Below are 22,595 nucleotides of genomic sequence, written 5' to 3'. Positions count from 1 at the left end.
AAAAAGTACATAAGAGATAATGAGTGAAAATTTATTGCAGAGAAATAACAAGTGAATATATACAATAACAGTAAAAAAAAAAACTAGTTTAAAATTTTAGATAAGAAATAATTAAATGAGATTGTTTCTTATCATAACTTCATAAGTAATGGAGGGAGTATTGTATTTCTAAATCCATTGTTCACTGACCAACCCCTAATTCAAACTACCTGGTTGGATGCAAGAGAGCTTGGTCAAAATATTGCATTTATTTATAGTCACTCCAATTATACAATAATTTATGAGTAAATTAAGTGTGACACCTTGGATGAGTTTTCCTCTCACATTCCACATTTACACGCATCATCATCACCATCATAACAACAAGTACAACAACAACACTACACCCCGTAACATACCAGGCCGGGTCATTTGGGCCCATATTTGTGTGGGCTGGGATTTGGACCTAACAGGCCTAACTTGGTATGAGTCTTGCTCTTAGGTCTTTGCGCAATATCTTGCCACTGGGGGCCTTTGGAATCGAGTTTACGAAGATGACCCTATTGATTCTCTTGTAAAATACAACCTGCTCAAACAACCACAAAACAAAACAAAAAAGCCGAAGTTCACTAACAATAACGAAAGAGCGTCAGAAAATGCTGCTTACTTTTAAGATCATTGAATTTCAAATGTTCAACAATGGTTATTTCAAAAAATTACAGACGAATTTAGGTAAAAAAAAAAACCTAATTAATTCGTTAAATTTAACTTATTATTAGTAGGTATCTAAAAGGACTTGTACAAAAACATTGGATAAGCTATCAAGTTTTAAATTTTACTCGTATATTACACGAGGACTTGTATAAAATTCTCAGCCAAACTCCAGAAGTTTACAAATTATTCTGCATATAGTGTTAAGCAAGTTCTTCAAGAAACCTACTAGTAAAAATTCAATTTTTGTTTTTCCCGAAAATGTCAATTCAAATTTGAAGGATATGTTAGAAATTAATTTTCTTACTCGACATTTATACTCTCTCTGTCCTTTATTATAAGATCTTTTTAACTAAATTATGCGGTTTAAAAAACAGTTAAAATTAGTTAAAAGCAATTAATATGTAGGAAATATAATTTTTTTCAAATATACACTATATAAATAAGTAAATGTGAGAGAGTAATAGTGAGATAAATAAAAAAAAATGGATTAAATGTATTAAATTAAGAGTAAAATAGGTAACAATTCATTAAATGCTTAGACAAATTCAAAGAGATGTTATAAAAAAGAACAAATACATTAAAAAAAATTAGATCTTATAATAAAAAATAAAAAGAGTACATAATTTTGACCAATTAATTAATATGTAGCTGTGGCTTTTTAGGTGTGTGGAGATAACAACAGGAACACAAAAATATTTATGGTGACACCCTAATTCAAGTCTTGGCTTATCAAGTCAGTAAAGTTTCGCCAACTTCTGCCCTCATTTATTTAAAGCTTTTGGACAAGATACAGAGGCAAGCAGGCGCCCCTCCGTCGTTATGGGAAGAGACGAAAGGGGAAAGGAAAACATCAAGCGCAGGTACGTGTATGTTCATTCTGGTGCGATGGGTTGACTTCTTCTTGTGATTGTAATCAGTCTAGTTTATTAGAAATTTTAAAAATTTAAGAATATATGATCCCAAATTTTCGCCAAAAGAAGAAAACATAATATATATACACACACATATGAAGCTTTTAGGAGAATTACTGTGAGGTTTCAAGGAATTAATATAACTACTACTAAAAAATCCAAATAATAAGTGAGCATCATGGATTTTGTCGTCATTTTCTGTATGAAAACTTATAATTCACATGTTATGATAATTTCTTTTGAAGACCACATAACGATCTTCTCCTTTTTTTTTTGGGATGAAAACAAGTTAATTTATATCTAACAAATGAAAGTGAGAGCGAGAAGTATATAACATGAAGCATAAGAAAAGGGACATTGCCTGTTTGGAGATGTAATGCTTGATTTCATCTTCGGAGACCTTAGAACCATTTGATGCAACGACAAAAGCAACTGGAACTTCTCCTGCAGCTTCATCTTTCATCCTGCACCATGAAAACCAGTCAACCCCTACCTCATTCTAACCAATGCAATAATAATCTATATATATATATATATATATATATGCAACTTTTGATCTTTAATATAAGATAATATAAAATGCAACTTTTAGTTCAATGTAAACTACACATTAAACCTTATATCAAAGACCAGATATAGTAAAACAGAGTTCCTCACTGTACTCGCTCTATCAAAATATAATGTAGGTGTGCGTGATGTACATAAGAACGAACGAGATGAGAGAAGGAAATAAGTAAGGGTGTGTGCATGTACGGAACAACGGCAGCATCAGAAATGGAAGGATGAGAAATGAGGAGAGCCTCAAGCTCGGCAGGAGCAACTTGGAAGCCTTTGTATTTGATGAGTTCCTTTAAGCGATCCACAATGAACAGCTCCTCATCATCGTCTATGTAACCAATATCACCTGTGTGCAGCCATCCCTTTTCGTCTATTGTTCTCTTCGTTGCCTCTGGATCGTTTATGTAACCTGTCCACGTCATCATCACCCACTTGATCCATTGTTACTATATACTAACTTCTGATACTAATTATAAAATCTCGTTTATAAACTACAAATAAAATTTTATAATTAAGACCGGATAGTGTGTGTGTGTGTATATATATATATATATATATAGAGTACTATTCTGATAAGTCATAATCCTTCTAGCTCTACTTCACAACATTTATGATCTGTAACATCGTGCATTAATAATGATACATACATGTATCTATCAGTATAATTACTCCGTTCGGTCTATAATATAAGTGGCTTCTAAAAAATGGCTTAATCCGAAATATAACCTACTTAAAGAGTAATTAATATTTATTTGTCAATTTTATCCTTACAACTAATGTTTAAAATTTAAATATAATGTGCCTCCTTTTATTTTTCTCTCTCTTTCACAACCTTTTTTAATATAGGTAGAGTTGGAAAAAACTTTCAATTTGAAATCGATTTAATGAATTAACAACGTTTTTATGTTCTGATAATTAGCTAAAGTGACTTATATTGTGAATAGAAAGGAATATGCGTGTGTATGTAATGTGGTCTCCCCGTGAAATTGAGTAAAATTCAGTCCCCTTTGAATGAGTATACACTATACAGTTCTGCAGACGTCTTTGGATGAATATTTAATTAATCATCAATTAATTGGAAATGACTATTTTGTCTTATTAATTTTTATTTAAAGACCTATAACACATGTTGCATTTTCAGAAAAGCATTTTTTTAAATTTAATTTTCTTGTTCATTTCATTCCATTTTCGCACGTTAAAAAAATACTACCTCCGGTCTTTAATATAAGACCCTGTTTGATTTTTATTTTAATCCTAAATATAAGATCCCAATCTATTTTGCCTCTCATATTTATTCAATTTTTTTCAAGATAATCCTTCTAATAATTATAGTTCTAGTTAATACACTTGACTAGTAATGATGTTTTAGGAAAGACAACATCTATTTAGAACAAATAACTAACTCAACTTACTTCTTTAATCTCCTCAAATTAGTCAATTGACTCTTATAATTAGGACAGGAGGTTGTATTTGTATACGTACCTTTCATGATCTGATGTCCTCTGACGCAAATCTCACCGGGTTGGTTGCGGCCAAGGGATGCGCCGGAGTTAAGGTCGACGATCTTCATCTCGGCGTTTCTTACGACGGTCCCGCACGCACCTGATTTTACCCCATACGCCTCTTTCGCAAACGCTAAGCTCATTGACAGCACTGGCCCTGCCTCCGTCATTCCATAACCCTGCACTTTCACCATCATTCAGAGTTTCCAAATGTATATATTAAGAATAAACTACCAGCAATCAATTTCCAGGACAAACTTTTAGATCCCCCTGGTACAAAAACAGTTAAAAATGAGAGATGAAAATTAAGATTGTAGTTAAAAAAATTATTAAAAAATATTTATTATAAATAATTACTTATTATGTAAGACTAAACAAATCCATAAAAGTAGAATTGGGGAATGCCATCTTTCTCCAATAGTATTTCTCAATTTCATATATATAGGTTTGTCTAATCCCATATAACAAATAATCTCTCATACTAAATATTTTTTTGATACATTTTCTCAATCTCGCTCTTAATCCTTATCTTTTATTTTTAATACTTTTGAATCTTAATTATGTCTTTTAATAATCAGTCATTGTCAGAATTGTATTTCCCACTTAATCTTCTCTCCTTCTCTCATCTTTATCGTCGAATAAAAAATGAACGGCTGATATTCAGTATCTTAGGGACAAAAATTATGGTTATGATGATATTACGTAAAAATAAATAAATAAATAATTTTTGATCCGAACATTTCGTAACTTAAAACTAAATAAAAATTACAAAAATCAGGACTCTATAAAGTATCGAATTTCAACTATTTTTTTTTTTATAATGATCGCAATAAGATGAGGAGAGGAGAAAAAAAAAACGTATTACCCCTGCTTCTTAATATAAAATTTTGTTTAACTTTTATTTTGATTTTAAATATAAGACCCCAATCCACTTTGTCTGTCATATTTATCTATTTTTTTTCTCAAAGTAGTTTTTATAACAATAATAGTTCTAGCCAATATACTTGATTAACAAGGATATTTTAAAAAAGATAATACCTATTTATTACAAATAACTAATTTAATTAATTAGTTTTTTTAATATATTCAAATTAGTTAACTAATTGTTATGTTATATAAATATCGGAGTTAGGATAAGGAAAGCATCCAAGTCCATATATGGCTGTCGTGCTTTTGTTTCTTTCGTTACATTTAATGCAAATTTGACTCTACCCTATGCAAACCGAATTTATTGGTGTCTATATTAAATCTCATGCATTTTTATGACTTTTTGGATTATTGAAAATTTGAAATTATCTTAAATTTTAACGGTATAAGTAAATAAGTAGGCCCCCAAAAAAGAAGAGAGAGAGGATAAGGCAGGGTTTTAATTTTTTAGATATTTAAAAATATGTGAATATTTATGTATTATATAAATACTTTATTTATATTAGAACCCAACCTTTTTATATAGAATCTTATTTCCCAATGACACGTACTTTAACTATAAACCCAAGTAGAAATAACCATAATTATGCAGATCTCTCATCAATGGAGGAAGAAAGAATATCAATTCTTGGACATATCATCAGAATAAAGGGGGGAAAGAAGAGATCGCATAACATGTTAAAAATACTGATTCAGTAAATTAATTAATCATATTAAGGGGCAAAACAAAAAAAACCATAGTTGTTAGTCCTCAAAAAGATCCCTGCAATTTTTAAATTAATTTGTAGCGTAGAAATTCATCAGTTACCTGTCCGAGTATGGCTTGGGGAAGCTTCTCCCTCACAGCATCTTCGAGCTCTTTTCCCAGGGGAGCCGCACCAGACAAGATCAACCTGACAGACGACAGGTCGTATCGATGCAGGTCGGGGCTCTTAGCCAGAGCCAACACTATGGGTGGCACAAATGGCGCAATGCTCACTCGGTGTTTCTGGATCAGCTCCAGTAACGTCCCCATCTCAAACTTCTGTACGATCAAAATCGCAGCACCGACTCGAAGCCCACACAGCAACACAGAGTTCAACCCGTAAATGTGAAACAGAGGCAAAACGCACACAATCACATCGTCGCTTTTAAAATACAGATTAGGGTTCTCTCCATCAACCTGTTGAGCCACGCTTGTTACTAGATTTCTGTGGGTGAGCATAACCCCTTTAGGAAGCCCTGTGGTGCCTGATGAATAAGGAAGCGCAACGACGTCGTCTGCGGGGATATTCAGTGGCGGGAGCCCCCCTTCGTCGGCGTTCGTTAAATCCGAGAAGCGGAGAAAATCAGTCGTCTCGTCGATACTCATCACTTTGATGCCACTCTTTGTCTCTAAATCCTTAACCTTGTCGACGAAGGATGATTGTGTTATGATGAGCTTGGCTTGGGAAGCTGTGGCTTGCTTGGCGACCTCGGCCGGGGTGTAAAATGGGTTGGCCGTCGTGATGGTGGCGCCGAGGTAGGAGGCGCCGAGGAAGGCGAAGACGAATTGGGGACAGTTCTGGAGGAGGAGCATGATGACGTGGCCCTGTTGGATGCCGAGGTTGTTGAGACCGGCGGCGACTTTCCGGGCGGTGTGTTCGACATCTGCGTAGGTGAAGATCTCGCCGGTGTTGCCGTTGATAAGGCAGGGACGGTCTTTGAATAGTGACAAGTTCTGGAAGCAGTAACCGTGCAATGGTAGGTGGGATGGGATGTAAATGTCGGGCAGTTTGGAACGGAAAATGAATTCTTCATCGTCTTGCTGAGTTTCCATCTCTGTTTTTGGTTACTGGGAAAGTGAAGGAAAGTAAGGGGTGGATTTTTCCGGGAAGAGAAAAGGAAGGCGGAGTTCTGATGCTATAAATGGCACGTGCTACTTTCATCCTATTTATAAATTTTTTTTAATAAATTTCATATATATATAATTTTAAATTTTATTAATTCTTATTTAAAATTTAATAATTTTTTAATTTTATTTCTATTAAATATATATTATATCTCGTATAAATAAAATTAATATAATAATAAATAAAAAATAAAATGATATATTTATACAAAATATTCTTTTCAGTGTGGGTCAAAGTAGTCTGTCCAATCTATAAAAGGGACCAGAGCAACGGTATCTTGCGTGACTAGACTTTCCAAATTCCAATTTAAGTTTCGCTCAGATCTGGTTGTGTGGTAATATAGAAGTGGGTGGAGCCGTAGAGCCGGTTGGGTGGGCTTATTTGGTATTTTACTAATTTGCAAAGGGTAATCAAGTCTTCTCAATTAGTGCAGATCATAGACCCGCCTGACAACTCTGAGTTAAGTAGTTCACGCAACTGCCCTTTTTTTCCCCTTCTTACTGAGATTTTTCGCACTGCATTAAATGGAGAGATAAAATTTTAAATTTTAATAATTTTAAATTTTTTTTATTTAGTATATATTATACTCCGGGTAAACAAAGTCAATGTAATAATAAATAAAAAGTAAAATTATATATCTATATAAAAAAATTCTCTCAATACTCTATAAATATAACTAAAAAATATTTTATCTCTCTACCTATAAGTAGGACAAGAGGAGTAAGTCACATAAAGAGAGATATATATAAATCAAATATATAAGTGAGATGTATTTTTTGTCCTTAATTTGTGCACAGAAATTATGATAATCCTCTTCGAATCATTTCAGTTTTATCGGATGTCTTGTAAGAAACTATGTGAGGTGTATTATTTTTGTAATACTAAACTACATTTCGAAGCTGTTTATTTGTTCTTGTTCACAGTAAATATTTAGTTTAATTAGCTTGGTGCATTTCGGTGTTTCTCATCCAAGTTGGTCATAATCTATAAAGAAAAATAAAGAAAAGAGTGAAGTGCTTACCAAAACAAGAAAAGAAAAGAGCTTGGCATGACTAAACTAAAAGGTCGGCACATTAGTTACAAAATCAATATAATATATATATATATATCAAATTAACTAAATATAATATATTATATAAAATCTGTTAAAAAAAGCCGTATTTGTTATAACTCACCCCAAACGCTATTTCAAACACAGGACTGGCTATACAATTAGAATAAAATACAATAACCTTCATTTAAATTTTCTAAAATTAAAGTAAAATCTCCTCTATTTTTAAAACATATACTTTAATTTAATTTTTATCATTCTTAATAACATTCGTTAAAAATTTTAAAAGGCTTAATTTTATTAATTAAAATTTTGTTAAAAAAAATTAAAGTTATTAATTTTTCCTCTCTCCAATTTAAAGAATTTTAATAATTATGTATGATGATATTTAAATAAATGTATGGTAAAATTAGAATTATATTCACCAAGCTATGGGAATCAAAATTGTCAAACGTATGGACCTTGGGAGCATAAGTAATTGAATGCACTCGGAGTTTCTCATTCAAGTTAGACATCATATAGTCCCAAGAAGGGGAAAGAATACTACAAACATCAAAGTATGATGAGTACTAATAACGTCGGCACTTGAAACAAATTAGTTAAAAAATGAATACATCAATATCCCAATATTATACTATAAATTTTATACAAAAATTACACTATTTATAAAATATTAAATATAATTTATTTTTAGACAGAATAATGTATGGTTTCCCTAAAACTTCATGTAAATGGATATTTCACATCTCTCAATTGTGTTTCAATGATAAGTGATTACCTCTCGTTAGTGCCAATCAAACTGGGCCAAAGGAGACCAAATGTATGCATATATCATTATTAATGCATGATGTTGTAAATCATATATGTTGAGAAGCTAGCATGCTTATCATGATTATATTATCACTTATCTTATCAGAGTAGGGCTAAATGTTATTTTTAACTGAAAAATAAATCTAACTTAAATTTGCAAAAATGAGGTAAAATAAAAGCCAATTCTATTACCACTAATTCAATAATACACCCTACCAACAAAAGATGGTCTACCGGTATGAAGTCCACCTAAATTCTCTTAACTCTCGAGTTTGATTTTATAGGGAGGGAAGTCACAAACTTTAAATCGGATTAACTGGATCATTATGTGTGTGTGTGAGTTCGAACAATACACTCTGAAAAGGTTGGCATGTTAGCTTTTTCCCAGCCCACAGGTCAGCCCCCGGTTAACAAATTAGTACAGCAATATCCACATACCATGTAAAATTTATTTTCAAAAAAAGTATATTATCTAGGATTCAAATTAAGATCTTTTACCAAGGGAGCTCTTTCATATATTCTCTTGCGATAAAAGAAATTATCTAAAATGATTCGTTCATTTATCCTCCATTAAGGTGAGCTCTTTTATTTATAGTGAAACTCCTCGCCTGCATCTCATGATTTGCATATTCACTCTACGGATGAGAATATGATCAAATTGCTTCAGCAGCAGCTAAGCATCCAAGATCATATTAATGGCCTTTTGAGAGATTGTTTATGTAACACCTCATGTTTAAATCAATTAACTTTCATTGCAGAAGCATTTGGAATCACTTTTGAAAGCTACAATTGATGAAAAATCAAGTTTGAAAATTTTCATTTATGGGTTACTATTCATTGTCACCTTAAAATCTGACAAACTTCGAAAGTTCATAACTAATTGTAGAAAAATTGAAATTGAGTGATTCCAAGTTCTACAGAAAGTTCTTTGGATAAAATTTTGAGGAAAAATAGTTTCTGAACTGATTGCCTTGAAATTCGAGCTCAATTTCCTTTGAAAAAGTTACTGTTTATTTGGTTATTTTTCTGATTTTACTGTATTTTTGCCTAACTTTGAAAACGCATAACTTTCTGCTCGGATATCAGAATCGGACACACTACCCCTCATTTTAAAGAGAAACATCAGATCTCTTTGTTTACCAAATCTTATGACCTAACTCAATCATTTGGTAGGTCAAACTGGAGCTACAAACTCACTGCTCCAGGACTTACGTTTTATCCCTTAACATTTCTTTAATTCTTTTTATTTCTTTGGCATACATAACATGGTCTTATTCTTTCCCGTTCATGCTCATACACTTTCATTCATACCATAAATATTATAATTAAATACATGACATCATTGGCATCCATAACATAGTTCATAAAATAGTAGAATTATACATTTATCAACAGTCTCATCCATTAACAAGCTTACTTCTCCTTGCTTCTCATGTCATTATTGTCCATCATTGATTGACCTAAATAGTTGGTTAGGGAGGGGTGAGATTCGGGGGAATCTCAGTAGCAAACATTACCCATGAGCATGCAAGACATAATGCACATGCATGACATGTTATAACATTAACACATGAATGCCATGGAAAGTAAGCTAAAGCATTTCATGCTTCCATAACATATTGCCAAGGCAAAACATAACATAAACTTGCAAACATAACTTTGCAAACATTTCATCATAGCTTAGTCACATCATGGCAACACAACCACATCATGCAAGCATACATATCAAGCACACAGTATAGGTAAGTTCACTACCTTGTAACATGGCTTTCCCCTTGCTTTTCCTTTGATTCCCTTGTCTTTCCAACCATGTGGACATTCGGTCAACATCACCAAACATCCTCTTGGATGTTCCAAAGGTCCTAAACATAGTCACATTGATCATACAATCCATTAGGACCACTAGATTACATAAAGTTCAAGACTAGCTTTCTTAAACCTCAACCCTTTCTCTTAGTCTTAGGGTTTTCTTTCTAACTTTTCTAACATAAATCATATCATTTCCCATCCTTAATATCAATTTCTTGTTAATGAGGACCACTTTAGATGGCCGTAGATTCAAGAATACCAAATCTGGAAATTTTGCTTCGCGGGTACTGTTCACGCAGAATTTCCAGAATTTTTACTCAACTTTGAAAATTCATAATTAATTCTAGAAAAATCCAAATTGAGTGGTTCCAAGTCTCACTGAAAGCTCCTTAAGTTAAATTTACAATAAAATTAGTTTCATGAACCAATTCTATGCCGAACAGCACCAAAATTGTACAGAAATCAAAACTCTTCCAAAAGTTCAACACTGTTTCCAGATTTCAAACCCTAACTTTAAAAAAGTCACCATAAATTGTACATATATCCAAATGAAGTGTTCTACCCATGGATTTAAAGTTCACAGAATGTACTTTAAGCATGCAAAATTTCAGAATCAGATACGCACAGTAACTAATCCGAAATAGGCATAAAATCAGGTGCTATAACCATCACATACCTTGTTTTAGAGTTTGATCTGGCTTGGAACCACTTGGCCTTTCTTTCTCCCTCTTCTCTCTCTCTCTAGAAACCATTTTGCAAGAGCTTCCCCATGGATTCCTTATGCTTGGACGAAATGGTAGGGAGGGGAGGGGGTATTTATAGAAAAGCAGACTGAATCTGGACCATTGATCTTAAAAATACGTGGCTCGATCTGGACCGTCCATTTTCTCTTTTGATCTTACAGTGACAAGTGTCCTATGACATCATGCTTACCTCATCATGATGATATCATGCTTACATCATCAAGCCACATGTCTTTAATCCAACTGCACATGTGTCTTGCATCCGACCGTACATGTGTCTTCCATCTAGTCGTATACGTAATATTTTCTTTTTCTCGTCTAACCATACACTTGTCACTTTCATGTCATTTCATCATTTATGGCATTAAAATAGGGAGAAAAATAAATGAAAAATTCGTGCAAAAATATTTTCTTAATTATTTCTCCACCTATCAAGCCAATCTTGCACCATATCAAATACTTTTCGAGTCTTGACTTATCTTGTACCGTTAGGACAACTTCTTCTTAAAATTTTGGCCAATAAAAGGTACATATATGGCGCCATCTTAGAAGAGCATAGATGAAAATAATTAGCTTTGCTGACAGGCTACTTGACCTTATTGAGTCATGCAGTAGAAATTTCACTATAATGGGTAGACAAAAGACTGTCTAAAATATTTCCATACTGCGTTTTGATTTTTATGCTGTCCATAAATATCTTCTGGTGACTCAGCATGATGACTCGTAGGTGTTATGATTACGCTTGATGACTCAGCATGATGACTCATCGGTGTCATGATTACGCTTGATGACTCAGCATCGTTATGATGGCTCTTAGATATTTTCTTTGGTTTTGTCTCCTATTTAGGAGACAAAATTATTTAATATTTGACTGGAGCATTTTATTCAATCCATAGCTCTAAAAATTCATCCAAAAATATTATAAAATTCCTCATATTCTAGAGAAAATCTGTGAATTTTCTCAGGTCATAACTCAACCTATAGCCCCACTTAAAAATCATTCTTTAAAATGCCCTTTTTCAGCACAACTGGCTTTTAAGTATTCTTAAAGCCATTTTGCTGGTCTTCTGGGGATAAAACTAATTTTATAATTTTCTATAGTCTCTTAGATCATACATCCCCATTTTACCATAATTTTCTGAGGTTTTCTTATGATTCAAACAATTAAATCTACCTCTACATCTCAAATTGATCCATAAACTTATAAATTTCTTTTAAGTTACCTCAGGAGTATTTTCATCATCTCTCTTCACAAAAGAGCCTTAGAATATTATTTTCCATTTTCTGAGATTTTCTTAGAATTTTCTAAGTACTTTCCATTTTTACCCCTGATGGCCGTAACTTTCTGAATTTACGGTTTTACCCCTGCTTAGGCTCAACCTCATAAAACCATCTCTTTGAGGCTTTTAACTTAACCTTTGGTCTGTATCTAGCCTCTTTTCTCTTTCTAGGCCTTTGAGACTTTACTGGAGCTTCTAACTTTGATTATCCTTTAGCCCCTTAAAAACTTTCACTTTGCAGTTTAGTCCCTGAAACTGCTTTAACTTCCTTTCTCATCTTTAGGACCTCTACTAGGGTGTGTTTGGATAAAACCAAACCGTGGTTTGGAAAAGTGATTCTGGAGAATAGATTCTGGGGAGAATAGATTATGTGAAGAATAGATTTTGTAAAAAAGTGATTCTGAGAAGTGAGAGTGTTTGGATAGTTGTTATTAGAAGCACTTTTTATATATACAAATTACTAAAAAAAAGACATAAGTTAATATGGTAATTACAGAAAAAATAGATTTTATGATATATTTTAATTTGAAGGAATAAAATTGTTAATAATATATTTTTTACCAACATAATTAATAATACATAAGATAATATAATTAATAATTAATTAATCTGTATATATATTTATAAAATATAAGATTAAATATGTTTATCAAAAAATATGTTTATAAAAAAAATAACAAGATACATATCATATAGGCTCTCACATTCTCCCTTTTTTCTCCAAAAGCAAAAAAATTTTGCTTTTTCCAAAACCATGGTTTTGGTTTTTAGAGGGGGTGTTTGGGTGATTGACACCCCAAACTAGAGCCGGTAATATGGGCCAACCCGCCGATTATGGGTTGGCCCGTGGCGGGCCTGAAGCTTGGCGGGCTGGGCCTTTGAGGACCACTTTCTGACGGGCTGGAATTTTTTCAACCCGGCCCGCGAGGGTGGGTTGGCGGGTTAGGCCCGCCAACCCGCCAAATTTTGTTTTTTTTTTTTGTTTTTACTTTTTTTTAATAAAACCTACTCAAAGTCCCAAATTCCTAAATACCTAAAATAAAACATGCAAATAGAAATTATCATAAATAAAACATGGAACCCATCCAAAGTTCCAAGTTTCAAGTTTCAAATATATCAAAATATTAAACATATGATTAAATGAACATGATATGTCCTTAATAATTTAACAAACATCTCAAATTAAAACATAAATCCAAATTAACACTACCACAAAGTCACAAACACAATGTCACTACACAAATCACTATCAAGTATCAACTATCAAGTGCTCAATCATCACTCATGAGCTAGGGCAAAGGCGCAAAGCAAAGACAAAGAGCAGAGAGCTTAGGGCTTGGGACTTGGGACTTGGGGGTTAGGACTGGCCGAGGGCGACTGGGAGACTGGGTCTGGGAGAGTTGGGAGTCTGGAAGGAGTGCGACACGCAAGCAAAATGTGAAAATGGGACCGTGTTGGTGTTGCCATGTTAGACTATTGGACATGGACTGCTCACTGTTGCATTGTGGACTAGGCTAAGAGTGTAGAGACTAAGAGGCAAAGGGAAAAATTTGCCAAAAAAAAAATATGGTTAAACGGGTTGGCCCGCTAACCCTGCGGGTTAGCCCGCCACGGGTTTGGGCTTGGCGGTTATGGGCTCAAAACTTCCATTTTAAAACGGTCCTAAATTTTATCAACCCAACCCGCCACTTGTTGGCGGGTTGGTGGGTTGAGCCCGCGGGCTCAACCCATATTACCGACTCTACCCCAAACCATGGTTTGGGGTGTCACCCAAACACACTCTAAGGCACCGTTTGGATGCACTTGCAAACCATGGTTTGGAAGCCCAAACCATGGTTTGCACAAAATGCTATCCAAACACCCCCTCAAAAATCAAAACCATGGTTTTGAAAAAAGCAAAAAAATTTTGCTTTTGGAGAAAAAAGGGAGAGTGTGAGAGCCTATAGGATATGTATCTTGTTATTTTTTTTATAAACATATTTAATTTTATATTTTATAATATATATACATATTAATTAATTATTAATTATATTATCTTATGTATTATTAATTATGTTAATAAAAAATATATTATTAACAATTTATTCCTCTAAATTAAAATATATCATAAAATCTATTTTTTCTGTAATTATCATATTAACTTATTTCTTTTTTTTAGTAATTTGTATATATAAAAAGTGCTTTTGATAACAACTATCCAAACACTCTCACTTCTCAAAATCACTTTTTCATAAAATCTATTCTTTCCAGAATCTATTCTTCCCAGAATCTATTCTCCAGAATCATTTTTCCAAACCACGGTTTGGTTTCATCCAAACACACCCTAAAAAGGGGTCTGGTAGCCTATCCTATTCAGGCTATTTCTAGTACTTCTAGGCTCAAAAATCGGGATGTTACAGTTTATGCCTAATTAGGATGTTTAGGTTCTTCTTTTTTAGTTATTCTTTCTTTTCTGTTGGTATGTAATCACTTCTATAAAATATATATAATTTATTTTTAAACTTAATAATGTATAGTCTATCTAAAATTTTTCAGGTTTTGTAGCTGAAATGACACAAAATACTTTTTTTAAAAATATATGAGTGGGTGAATTATGAAAAAAAAATCTAAAATTCAGTATAAATGAGAAGTGATTACCTCTAGTTACAGTGCTGATCAAATGGGGCCTAGTAATAAATTTTATCAAAAAGAAAAAATTAAGTGAATAATATTCATCCAAAGACGTGTTGGGCTGAAATAACGTACTACTTCCGATCATTAATATAAGAGCTAGTTGACTAATTTGAGTTGATTAAAAAAACTAGTTAAATTAGTTATTTGTAATAAATATGTATTGTCTTTCCTAAAATATCTTTACTAATAAAGCGTATTCATTAGAACTACTATTATTATAAGGGCTACTTTGAGAAAAAAATAAATAAATATGAGAGACAAAATGGATTGAAGTTTTATATTTATGACCAAAATAAAAATCAAACAAATTCTTATATTAAAAATAAGAGATGATATAATATATTATATGTTATCATCCAAAGGGGACCAAATGTATATTTCAATATTAATGCACGAAGTTAGTAGATCAATTGAGCATGTTGAGAAGCTAGCTTGGCTATCACTTATTTCATAGAGTAGGTCTACATAGTATCCTTAACTCGAAAAAAATGGGCCAGAACACATTAATGCCCCGTTTAGTATAATGGAAGAGTTTTTGATGGAAGTAGAAATGGAAGTGAAAATAAAAGTGGAAGTAAGATTAAAAGTGTATTTGGTGTGATCATAGAAGTAGAATTCAATGATTTAAAAACCAGACTGGACCAGACGGTTGGACTGTTGACCAGAGCCATTCCCGAGTCATTTTCTATGGTTCAACCATTTTGTTGGTTGAGTCGTGTTGGGCCGCTTTGAGCCGACTGTTGGATCAAGAACCAGAGTTAAACCGGGACTCGAGCCGGTTTTAAAATAACCAGACGGCTCAAATGTTAGGCCCAGAAACACTTTTAAAAAAAAACAAAAATCGCATATCTGTACCAAAAAAAACCCAAATCCATCCCAAAAAACCCTCAATCCCTAATCAATTTCATACTCACGTCGCCTCCCCGCTCTCTATAGTCGGCAAAAACACCTTCCACCTACTGTCAAAGAGACCATCTGAGATTTAACTCTTCAAAGTCGTCCTTTTTCAAGCAAATGCATCGCAGTACTGGTGACTCTCGCAGCTCAAATTTTGAGTGTTGGCCTTCGACGTTCGGTGCCCTCCAGTAGTCTACTTTGAAGGTATGAAATAAATGGTTTGATTCTATTGTTTGGCATCTTGTTGACTATAGAATAAATGAATAGCATGCATTTGATGCTTTTTGAAGCTCTTGATAAAACTGGGACCACTACTCTTTATTTATTGGTTTTTTATTTTGTTTCTATGTGATAAAACTATCATAGTTTGGGGTAGGGGACCACCACTGACCTTTAATTCGTCTTTTATGGAGTGGAAAGTTGGAATGAAATTTTCTACATGATAAAGAAACTTGGATGGCATGAATTAGAAGTTGTATTGAATTGGGTGGGTTTCACAGGACAAAGAAAATTTGACTGTATGCTTATTTAATTCGTTTCTTATAAACTAATTTTTTAAATAAACATATTTAGGAGTCACAAATGCTTTTAGTGAATATTGAAGACTAGTTTATTATTATACTATCAATTAGCATACTACCTAGATTATATTGAACAATTCAAAGTTCCTTTATGTTGCCCCTATATATGGTTATTTACTTCCCTGTGCAAGTCAATATCATATCAACTATATTTTTATATTGCAAAAAATGTCATTTGAACAAGTATCAACTGCTGCATCACAATCTATAAGATTAAAGGTAGATCCTGCCTGGGAGCATTGTATTCAAGTACCAAGCAAGACCCCAGGTGGAAAAAAACATTTGAGATGTTTATATTGTGTAAAGGAATTTGCTGGTAGAGGAATTCATAGAATGAAACAACATCTTGCTGGGAAAAAAAGGGATGCAATAAGTTGTAAAAAAGTGTTTGCTGATGTTCGTTACCAATTAGAACAAAATTTAAAGGAGATTGAAAAGAAGAAAAGTAAGAAACAAGATAATTATGAAGAAGACAATCTTTATGGCCCTGATGTCCCATCATTTGAAAGTGATGCTCTAAATATACAAGAAGTTGCTTCTTCCCCAGTCCAAAATCCCAGAGAGAGCCAATCGAATGTTCAAAATCCAAATACTTCTCAATTTGGAAAAAGAAAGGCGATTGGAGAAATAAATAACTATTTTGCTCTAAGAACAATCTCAGGACCACAACCAGGGATACGAAGTGCACTTGCAGGTAAAGAACCTGTTCATATAGCAGACTTAGCTGTTGCTAGATGGTTATATGATTGTTGTATTCCTATGAATGCTATGAATTCAGCTTACTTTCAGCTGTGTTAGATGCAGTTGTAGCAATTGGTCTTGGTTATAAAGGGCCAACTTACCATGCTATTAGAACCAAATTATTGTAAGACGCCAAAAAAGAAGTTCAGTTGCTAGTTGATAGTTTTAGAAAATTTTAAGAAGAGACTGGTTGCACAATAATAGCTTATGGTTGGCAAGATCAAGCTAATAGGCAATTGATTAACTTTCTTGCCTGCTCTCCAAGGGGAATTATATTCATTAAATCTATTGATGCATCAAACATAGTTAAGGATGCTCAAAATCTTTGTAACTTGTTCATTGAAATGGTTGATTTTGTTGGTGCAAGAAATGTTGTTCATTTAGTAACTGATAATGCAGCTAACTATAAAGCTGTTGGAAGGTTACTAATTGATAAATATCCTTCTATTTTTTGGTCTCCTTATGCTGCACATTGTTTGAATTTGATTTTAGGAGATATTGGGAAAATAGAAATTGTGACTAGCTTAGCATCACGTGCATCTATGATTACAAAATTTGTTTACAATCATGCATATTTTCTGGCTTGGTTAAGGAAAAAGGATGGTTGGACAAAAACTATTCGTCCAAGGCCAACACAGTTTGCAACTACTTTTCTTGCATTGAAAAGCATTTCTGAGCATAAACATGATTTGCAATCTTTGGTTACCAGCAAGATGTTTACAGAATCTAGATATTCAAGAGATCAAAAGGCCAAGGATGTGACTATGATTGTGTTGGACAACAAATTTTGGAATGATTGTAAAAAAATTGTTGTACAAATTGTTTCACCACTTATTCGGTTATTGCGGATTGTCGATGTTGATGAGAGACCTTCTCTTGGGTATGTATATGATGGCATGTATAGGGCAAGAAAAACCATAAAGAATATTTTTATGAATAAAAAATCCCTATACAAGCCTTATACAAGAATTATTAGAAGAAGGTGGGATACTCAATTTTGTCAACAACTTCATGCAATGGCTTATTTCCTAAATCTTGTATTCTTCTATAACAAGCAGAATTCCTCTCAAAAACCAGAGGTCATGGCTGGGTTTCTTATGGTTTTGGATAAGGCAATATCATCTAATAAAACCAAGTTTATGGAAGAAAGCCTACGTTATCAAGATCAACTTGATAGTTTCGGTCATCCAATGGCTCTTGCCTATCTAAAAATATTACGACCTAGTAAATTTTTATATTTTTACATTTGACTTTTAATATATCTTTTGATATTCACTTGCTTATATATATTTTTGTATTTGATGTTCAATGTGTCAGATGAATGGTGGAAGATGTTTGGGGATAGTGCACGAAATTTTAAAAATTAACAATGAGACTCTTGAGCTAAACTTTATCCTCATTAAGTTGTGAAAGAAATTGGAGTATATTTGAAAGAATACACTCCAAGAAAAAGAATGGGTTGGAGCATAAAAGATTAAATGACCTTGTGTTTATTCATTATAATTTTCATTTGAAGAATAGGTATTTTACCATAAATTCCTAATTATTCCAAAGCTTTACTTCAATTTATTTTGTTTATAAGTTTATCGTATGAGATCTTCACTTTTATTAATCTTTGACATTGTCATGTGTTTTAGGGTTTTTAACAAGAAAAGATCTTTTGATCCTATTGATTATGAAAGCATTGGTGATATTGAGTATTGGATCATGGAAGATGAGGATGATTCTTCTTGTTTTTGTTATGATGAGATAGAAGAAGATATAATTTATGATGATACAACAATACTAAGAGCTTTTGTCAATCAAGTTGAGGATGTTAAAAAGAGTTAATGAGATTGAAGCTGAGGTTGGATGCTCTAAAGTTGAAGGGCTTGATTTGGAATCATTTCCTCAAGAACATGTTGATAGTTATAGTGGAGATGAGTTCCAAAAAACTCATGCTTGGCTTAATCAAGATCCACCAATGTTTGATAAGTCATGAACTTGAACTTCTACTTGTTTTTGTTAGTGAGATTTGTTAACTTCTTGTTGATACTTGCTATTATTGATGATGTGATATTATGTTATTTTTTATGATTTCAATGTCCTGGGACTTGATATTTTGGAAGGATGTTACATAGAGTTTGATTGTATTTAAGTTATGTAAAAATTTCATATCTCTTTCTTTTATTTATAGTATTACATATGTATATAATATTATTTTTATTTAATTATTAAATTACCGGGTTCGACTGTCTATCCAACCGGTCCGACTGTGCGAACTGTGACCCGTTAGCTTCGTTGATTCAATGTCCAATCCGGTTTTTAAAACATTGGTAGAATTTAAATTTTAATTAAAATATATATATTAATAATATGAAAATACTAAAATCTCCTTGCCCAAAAAAATCACTCTTCCTCCCAGGGAAAAAAAATCCATGTTCGAAAAGGAGCACGCCGACGGAGGAAACTATTCAGGAATTAGAACTGTTGTGATAGGATTCTTTCAATTGCAAATTAAATCTGATCAAACCACTTTCCTATAGCAATTAATCCACTCAAAACACCCATATGTTGAAGAAGTTAGCTTTTCTTCTTCTCATCCTCCACATAGCGGTTCCTACAATCCAGCTACGCTGCTATCAATGGCGGCCATTAACACAGGATTTAAACAAGAAATCTTCCAGAAAATTAGTATAAGAACAAAAAAAAAATTACAAAGAAGATGGTTGCAGCTATCAAAGTCAAGAACCAAAATCATAGGAAAAAATAATAGCAGAAAATCTGACAAGAAAATACTTCCATTGTTGCAGCATCGAAGCAAAGAACCACCTTTGTTAGAAATGAAAATGGGCTGCGAATTGTAACAGAGATTTCAGCTTAAAAAAAAAAAAAAAACAAAGCACTATCATCTCTGGAGAAGAAGACTCGCAGATCTAGAGAAATCTCTCCCTCTCGATGGTAGAAACCATACTCTTTGGAGAGACCCGAATGTTGATCTCTCTCCATTGTCGTTGATGGAAGAAATAGATGAAGAGGATGAAAGATCTTGAGCAGCCAAAATGAAAATCGAAGGTTGAAACCGCTGCAATCATACATCATCATCGTCGCAAGGCCAACCTTGCCTCGTCTTCATCGTCCTCGTGAGGTCAGCATTGTCAAAGGTGATGGAGGAAGCGAGAAGGGAGAAGATGAGATCGAAGGGGATGCCGGGGGGGACATCGTCAATGATGGAGATAGACGCCGGAGGAGGATGGCATCAGGTTTGAGGGAGAAGAGATGGGCAAATTGGTCAATTGATAAAACAACTGAGGGTATAATGGTCAGAAAATCTCACTTTCATGGAACCCATCTCGGTTCCCTGGTCTACCTAAGGGGCCGAGTTCCATCAAATTTGATGGAACTAGCTTCCACCAGGAACCCACTTCACGTGTACCAAACGCATAAAATAATGGGTTCTACTTCCTTTCCTCCAATTCCCTGCTACCAAACGGAGCATAATTCTTCAATGTCCAGCAGCCATCTCTCCCGGTAAAATCTGGAGATGACATTTATAGACTTGATTTCTCTTTTCTATCCCTTCCTCTCTTCTACCATTCTTTTTTTTTTTTTTTTGACCAGAACCATTCTTTTTTCTTCACCATCGTTAGATTAAAAATTGATTTCAACGATCCAAATTTTAAAATTTGACATCAACAATTCATAACTGTAATAAATAAAATGAGAAGAAAATTTACTTTATAATAATAACCTATAGCTATGACTTGCAGAAAATCCAAGTTAATCAATGACACAAGTAGATGGATAAGGACGATTGGCATGTGAAAACAGTACCATCACAATCACAATCGGCTATTCTAGAGCCTTATTAGCTTTTTTTTAATACTCTTCTGATTCTTAATATAAGACCCACTTTATTATATATTATGATTTGTACTAATATTATATATATGTATATTATTTTCATTAATAAAAAAAAGTGAGCCTGCAAAATTCCCTTTTATTAGTGAAAAGAGTTGATTTACGTGGGCCTATGGGCCGACAGCACCTGATTGGAACCCATGATGGCCAATGCTTAGGAGTGCTGGGTATTAGGAGTATTTTTTTGACTCAATGTCACCCTGAGAGTTTTCAAATCATAGTAATATCACCCTGGTCATTATTTATGTTAAGTTTGATCATTAGTTGACCAACTATATTGAGTTGGCAGGTCTATATATTGTTCATGTCATTTATTTTTTTGAGTTGAGTGTAGGTGTAAATTTGCTTTGGAAGTTTTAACTCAAAGACACTAGGTATCTGGAAGTTTTAAATTGTAGTAATATTGCCTCTGTTGTTACTCATGTTTAGTTTGACCATTAACTAACCAAATATGCGGAGCTGATAGGTTTGAGTGTGATCTACTTCATGTTTTTTCAAGTTATTGACTTCATTCCTGATTCATAACCCATGCAAAAACAACTCTTTTCATCACATAGATCTACTATTTCATCATTCGCTCTTAGTTTAGTACTACCTCCGATCCTTGATATAAGATCCTGTTTGACTATTATTTTGGTCCTAAATATAAGATCTTGATCCACTTTGTCTCTCATATTTATCCACTTTTTCCAAGATAGTCCTTCTAATAATGATAGTTCTAGATAATAAACTTGATTAGTAAGGATATTTTAGGAAAAACAATACCTAATCATTACAAATAACTAACTTAACTAAATTCTTTAATCTCTCTAAATTAGTCAATTGGGTCTTATGATTAGGACCGAAGGTATTAATTTTTATAAAAAGAAGGGTTAAAAGTAATCTAAACCCTGAAATATTTTTTCGGGTGCATCCAGCATCCTAAAATATTTTTGTGGTATATCCAGCACTCTGAAATTTTTTTTAGATGCATCGAGCACCATAAAATATTTTTTTATGCATTCAGTATCTCAAAGTATTTTTTTAGGTGCGTCTAGCGCTTAAAAATATTTTTTGGTGCATCCAACACCAAGGCAAAAAAAATTTCAGAGTGTTGGGCGCCTGTAAAAAATACTTTGGGATGCAAAATGCATTACAAAATACTTTAGGGTACTGGATGCACCCAAAAAAATATTTCGGAATACTAAATGCACCTTAACCTGAAGAAAAATAGAACATAAAAATATAATAAATGATATATGTAGAAGAGAAGCTTATGAGAAGTTTTGAAAGATGTAAACGATGAAGTGGATTTCAAGAATGGCCACATGCTTGAAAAGCATAAAACCAATAATTTTTCCAGAGTTAGTGGTAAATCCTCACTAGATGTTATATTTAGGGTGTAGGAGGCATTATACCAGCATTCCAGTGGGCAATAGAGTGAATATAGTGTAAAACATCAGGTTTTTAAGTCAATGATTGATCTTTGGTCAAAAAAAGAAGAAGTCAATGATTGATCAAGATATACCGTAAGCTCAATGTTTAAAACATGTCCAAATTATTCCAAGTCTGATGTAGTTTCTGGGCTTCTTCTTTTGGAAAATCGCCGTAGACAGAGCAACAAACTGAATTAAGCAATTGAAAATTAAACGCTTATATATCTATTCAA

General features: G+C 33.2%; 2 protein-coding genes across 2 annotated transcripts; one reads left to right on the top strand and one right to left on the bottom strand.

Annotated features, from left to right (window-relative positions):
* Positions 1-229: 229 nt before the first annotated feature.
* Positions 230-6,448, bottom strand: LOC114753070 (4-coumarate--CoA ligase-like). Its single transcript, XM_028941738.1, has 5 exons — positions 5,400-6,448; positions 3,645-3,843; positions 2,358-2,571; positions 1,966-2,068; positions 230-565 (listed from the first exon to the last, which is right to left on the bottom strand). The coding sequence occupies exons 1-5, from the start codon at positions 6,387-6,389 to the stop codon at positions 455-457; spliced, it is 1,617 nt and encodes a 538-aa protein (XP_028797571.1). The 5' UTR covers positions 6,390-6,448; the 3' UTR covers positions 230-454.
* A 10,026-nt stretch (positions 6,449-16,474) lies between these two features.
* LOC114753072 (uncharacterized) lies at positions 16,475-18,877 on the top strand. Its single transcript, XM_028941740.1, has 5 exons — positions 16,475-17,000; positions 17,096-17,171; positions 17,313-17,468; positions 17,640-17,927; positions 18,685-18,877. Exons 1-5 carry the CDS (start codon positions 16,475-16,477, stop codon positions 18,875-18,877), a joined length of 1,239 nt encoding a protein of 412 aa, XP_028797573.1.
* Positions 18,878-22,595: the final 3,718 nt, after the last annotated feature.

The sequence above is a fragment of the Neltuma alba genome, unplaced genomic scaffold, assembly GCF_004799145.2.
Source record: "Neltuma alba isolate B1F8T4 unplaced genomic scaffold, ASM479914v2 tig00007660_pilon, whole genome shotgun sequence".
NCBI lineage: Eukaryota > Viridiplantae > Streptophyta > Magnoliopsida > Fabales > Fabaceae > Neltuma > Neltuma alba.
This window is presented reverse-complemented; position numbering and strand designations above follow the sequence as displayed.

What these genes read in the sequence shown, in the direction of transcription:
- LOC114753070 (XM_028941738.1), bottom strand. Translation starts at nt 6,389, where the DNA reads ATGGAAACTCAGCAAGACGATGAAGAATTCATTTTCCGTTCCAAACTG. An exon ending in CCCAAGCCATACTCGGACAG is followed by an intron (nt 3,844 to 5,399) that starts GTAACTGATGAA and finishes GTGAAAGTGCAG; the next exon opens with GGTTATGGAATGACGGAGGC. An exon ending in TCTGATGCTGCCGTTGTTCC is followed by an intron (nt 2,069 to 2,357) that starts GTACATGCACAC and finishes TTCATGGTGCAG; the next exon opens with GATGAAAGATGAAGCTGCAG.
- LOC114753072 (XM_028941740.1), top strand. Translation starts at nt 16,475, where the DNA reads ATGTCATTTGAACAAGTATCAACTGCTGCATCACAATCTATAAGATTA. An exon ending in GCTATTAGAACCAAATTATT is followed by an intron (nt 17,172 to 17,312) that starts GTAAGACGCCAA and finishes CTGCTCTCCAAG; the next exon opens with GGGAATTATATTCATTAAAT. An exon ending in AACTATAAAGCTGTTGGAAG is followed by an intron (nt 17,469 to 17,639) that starts GTTACTAATTGA and finishes GGCTTGGTTAAG; the next exon opens with GAAAAAGGATGGTTGGACAA.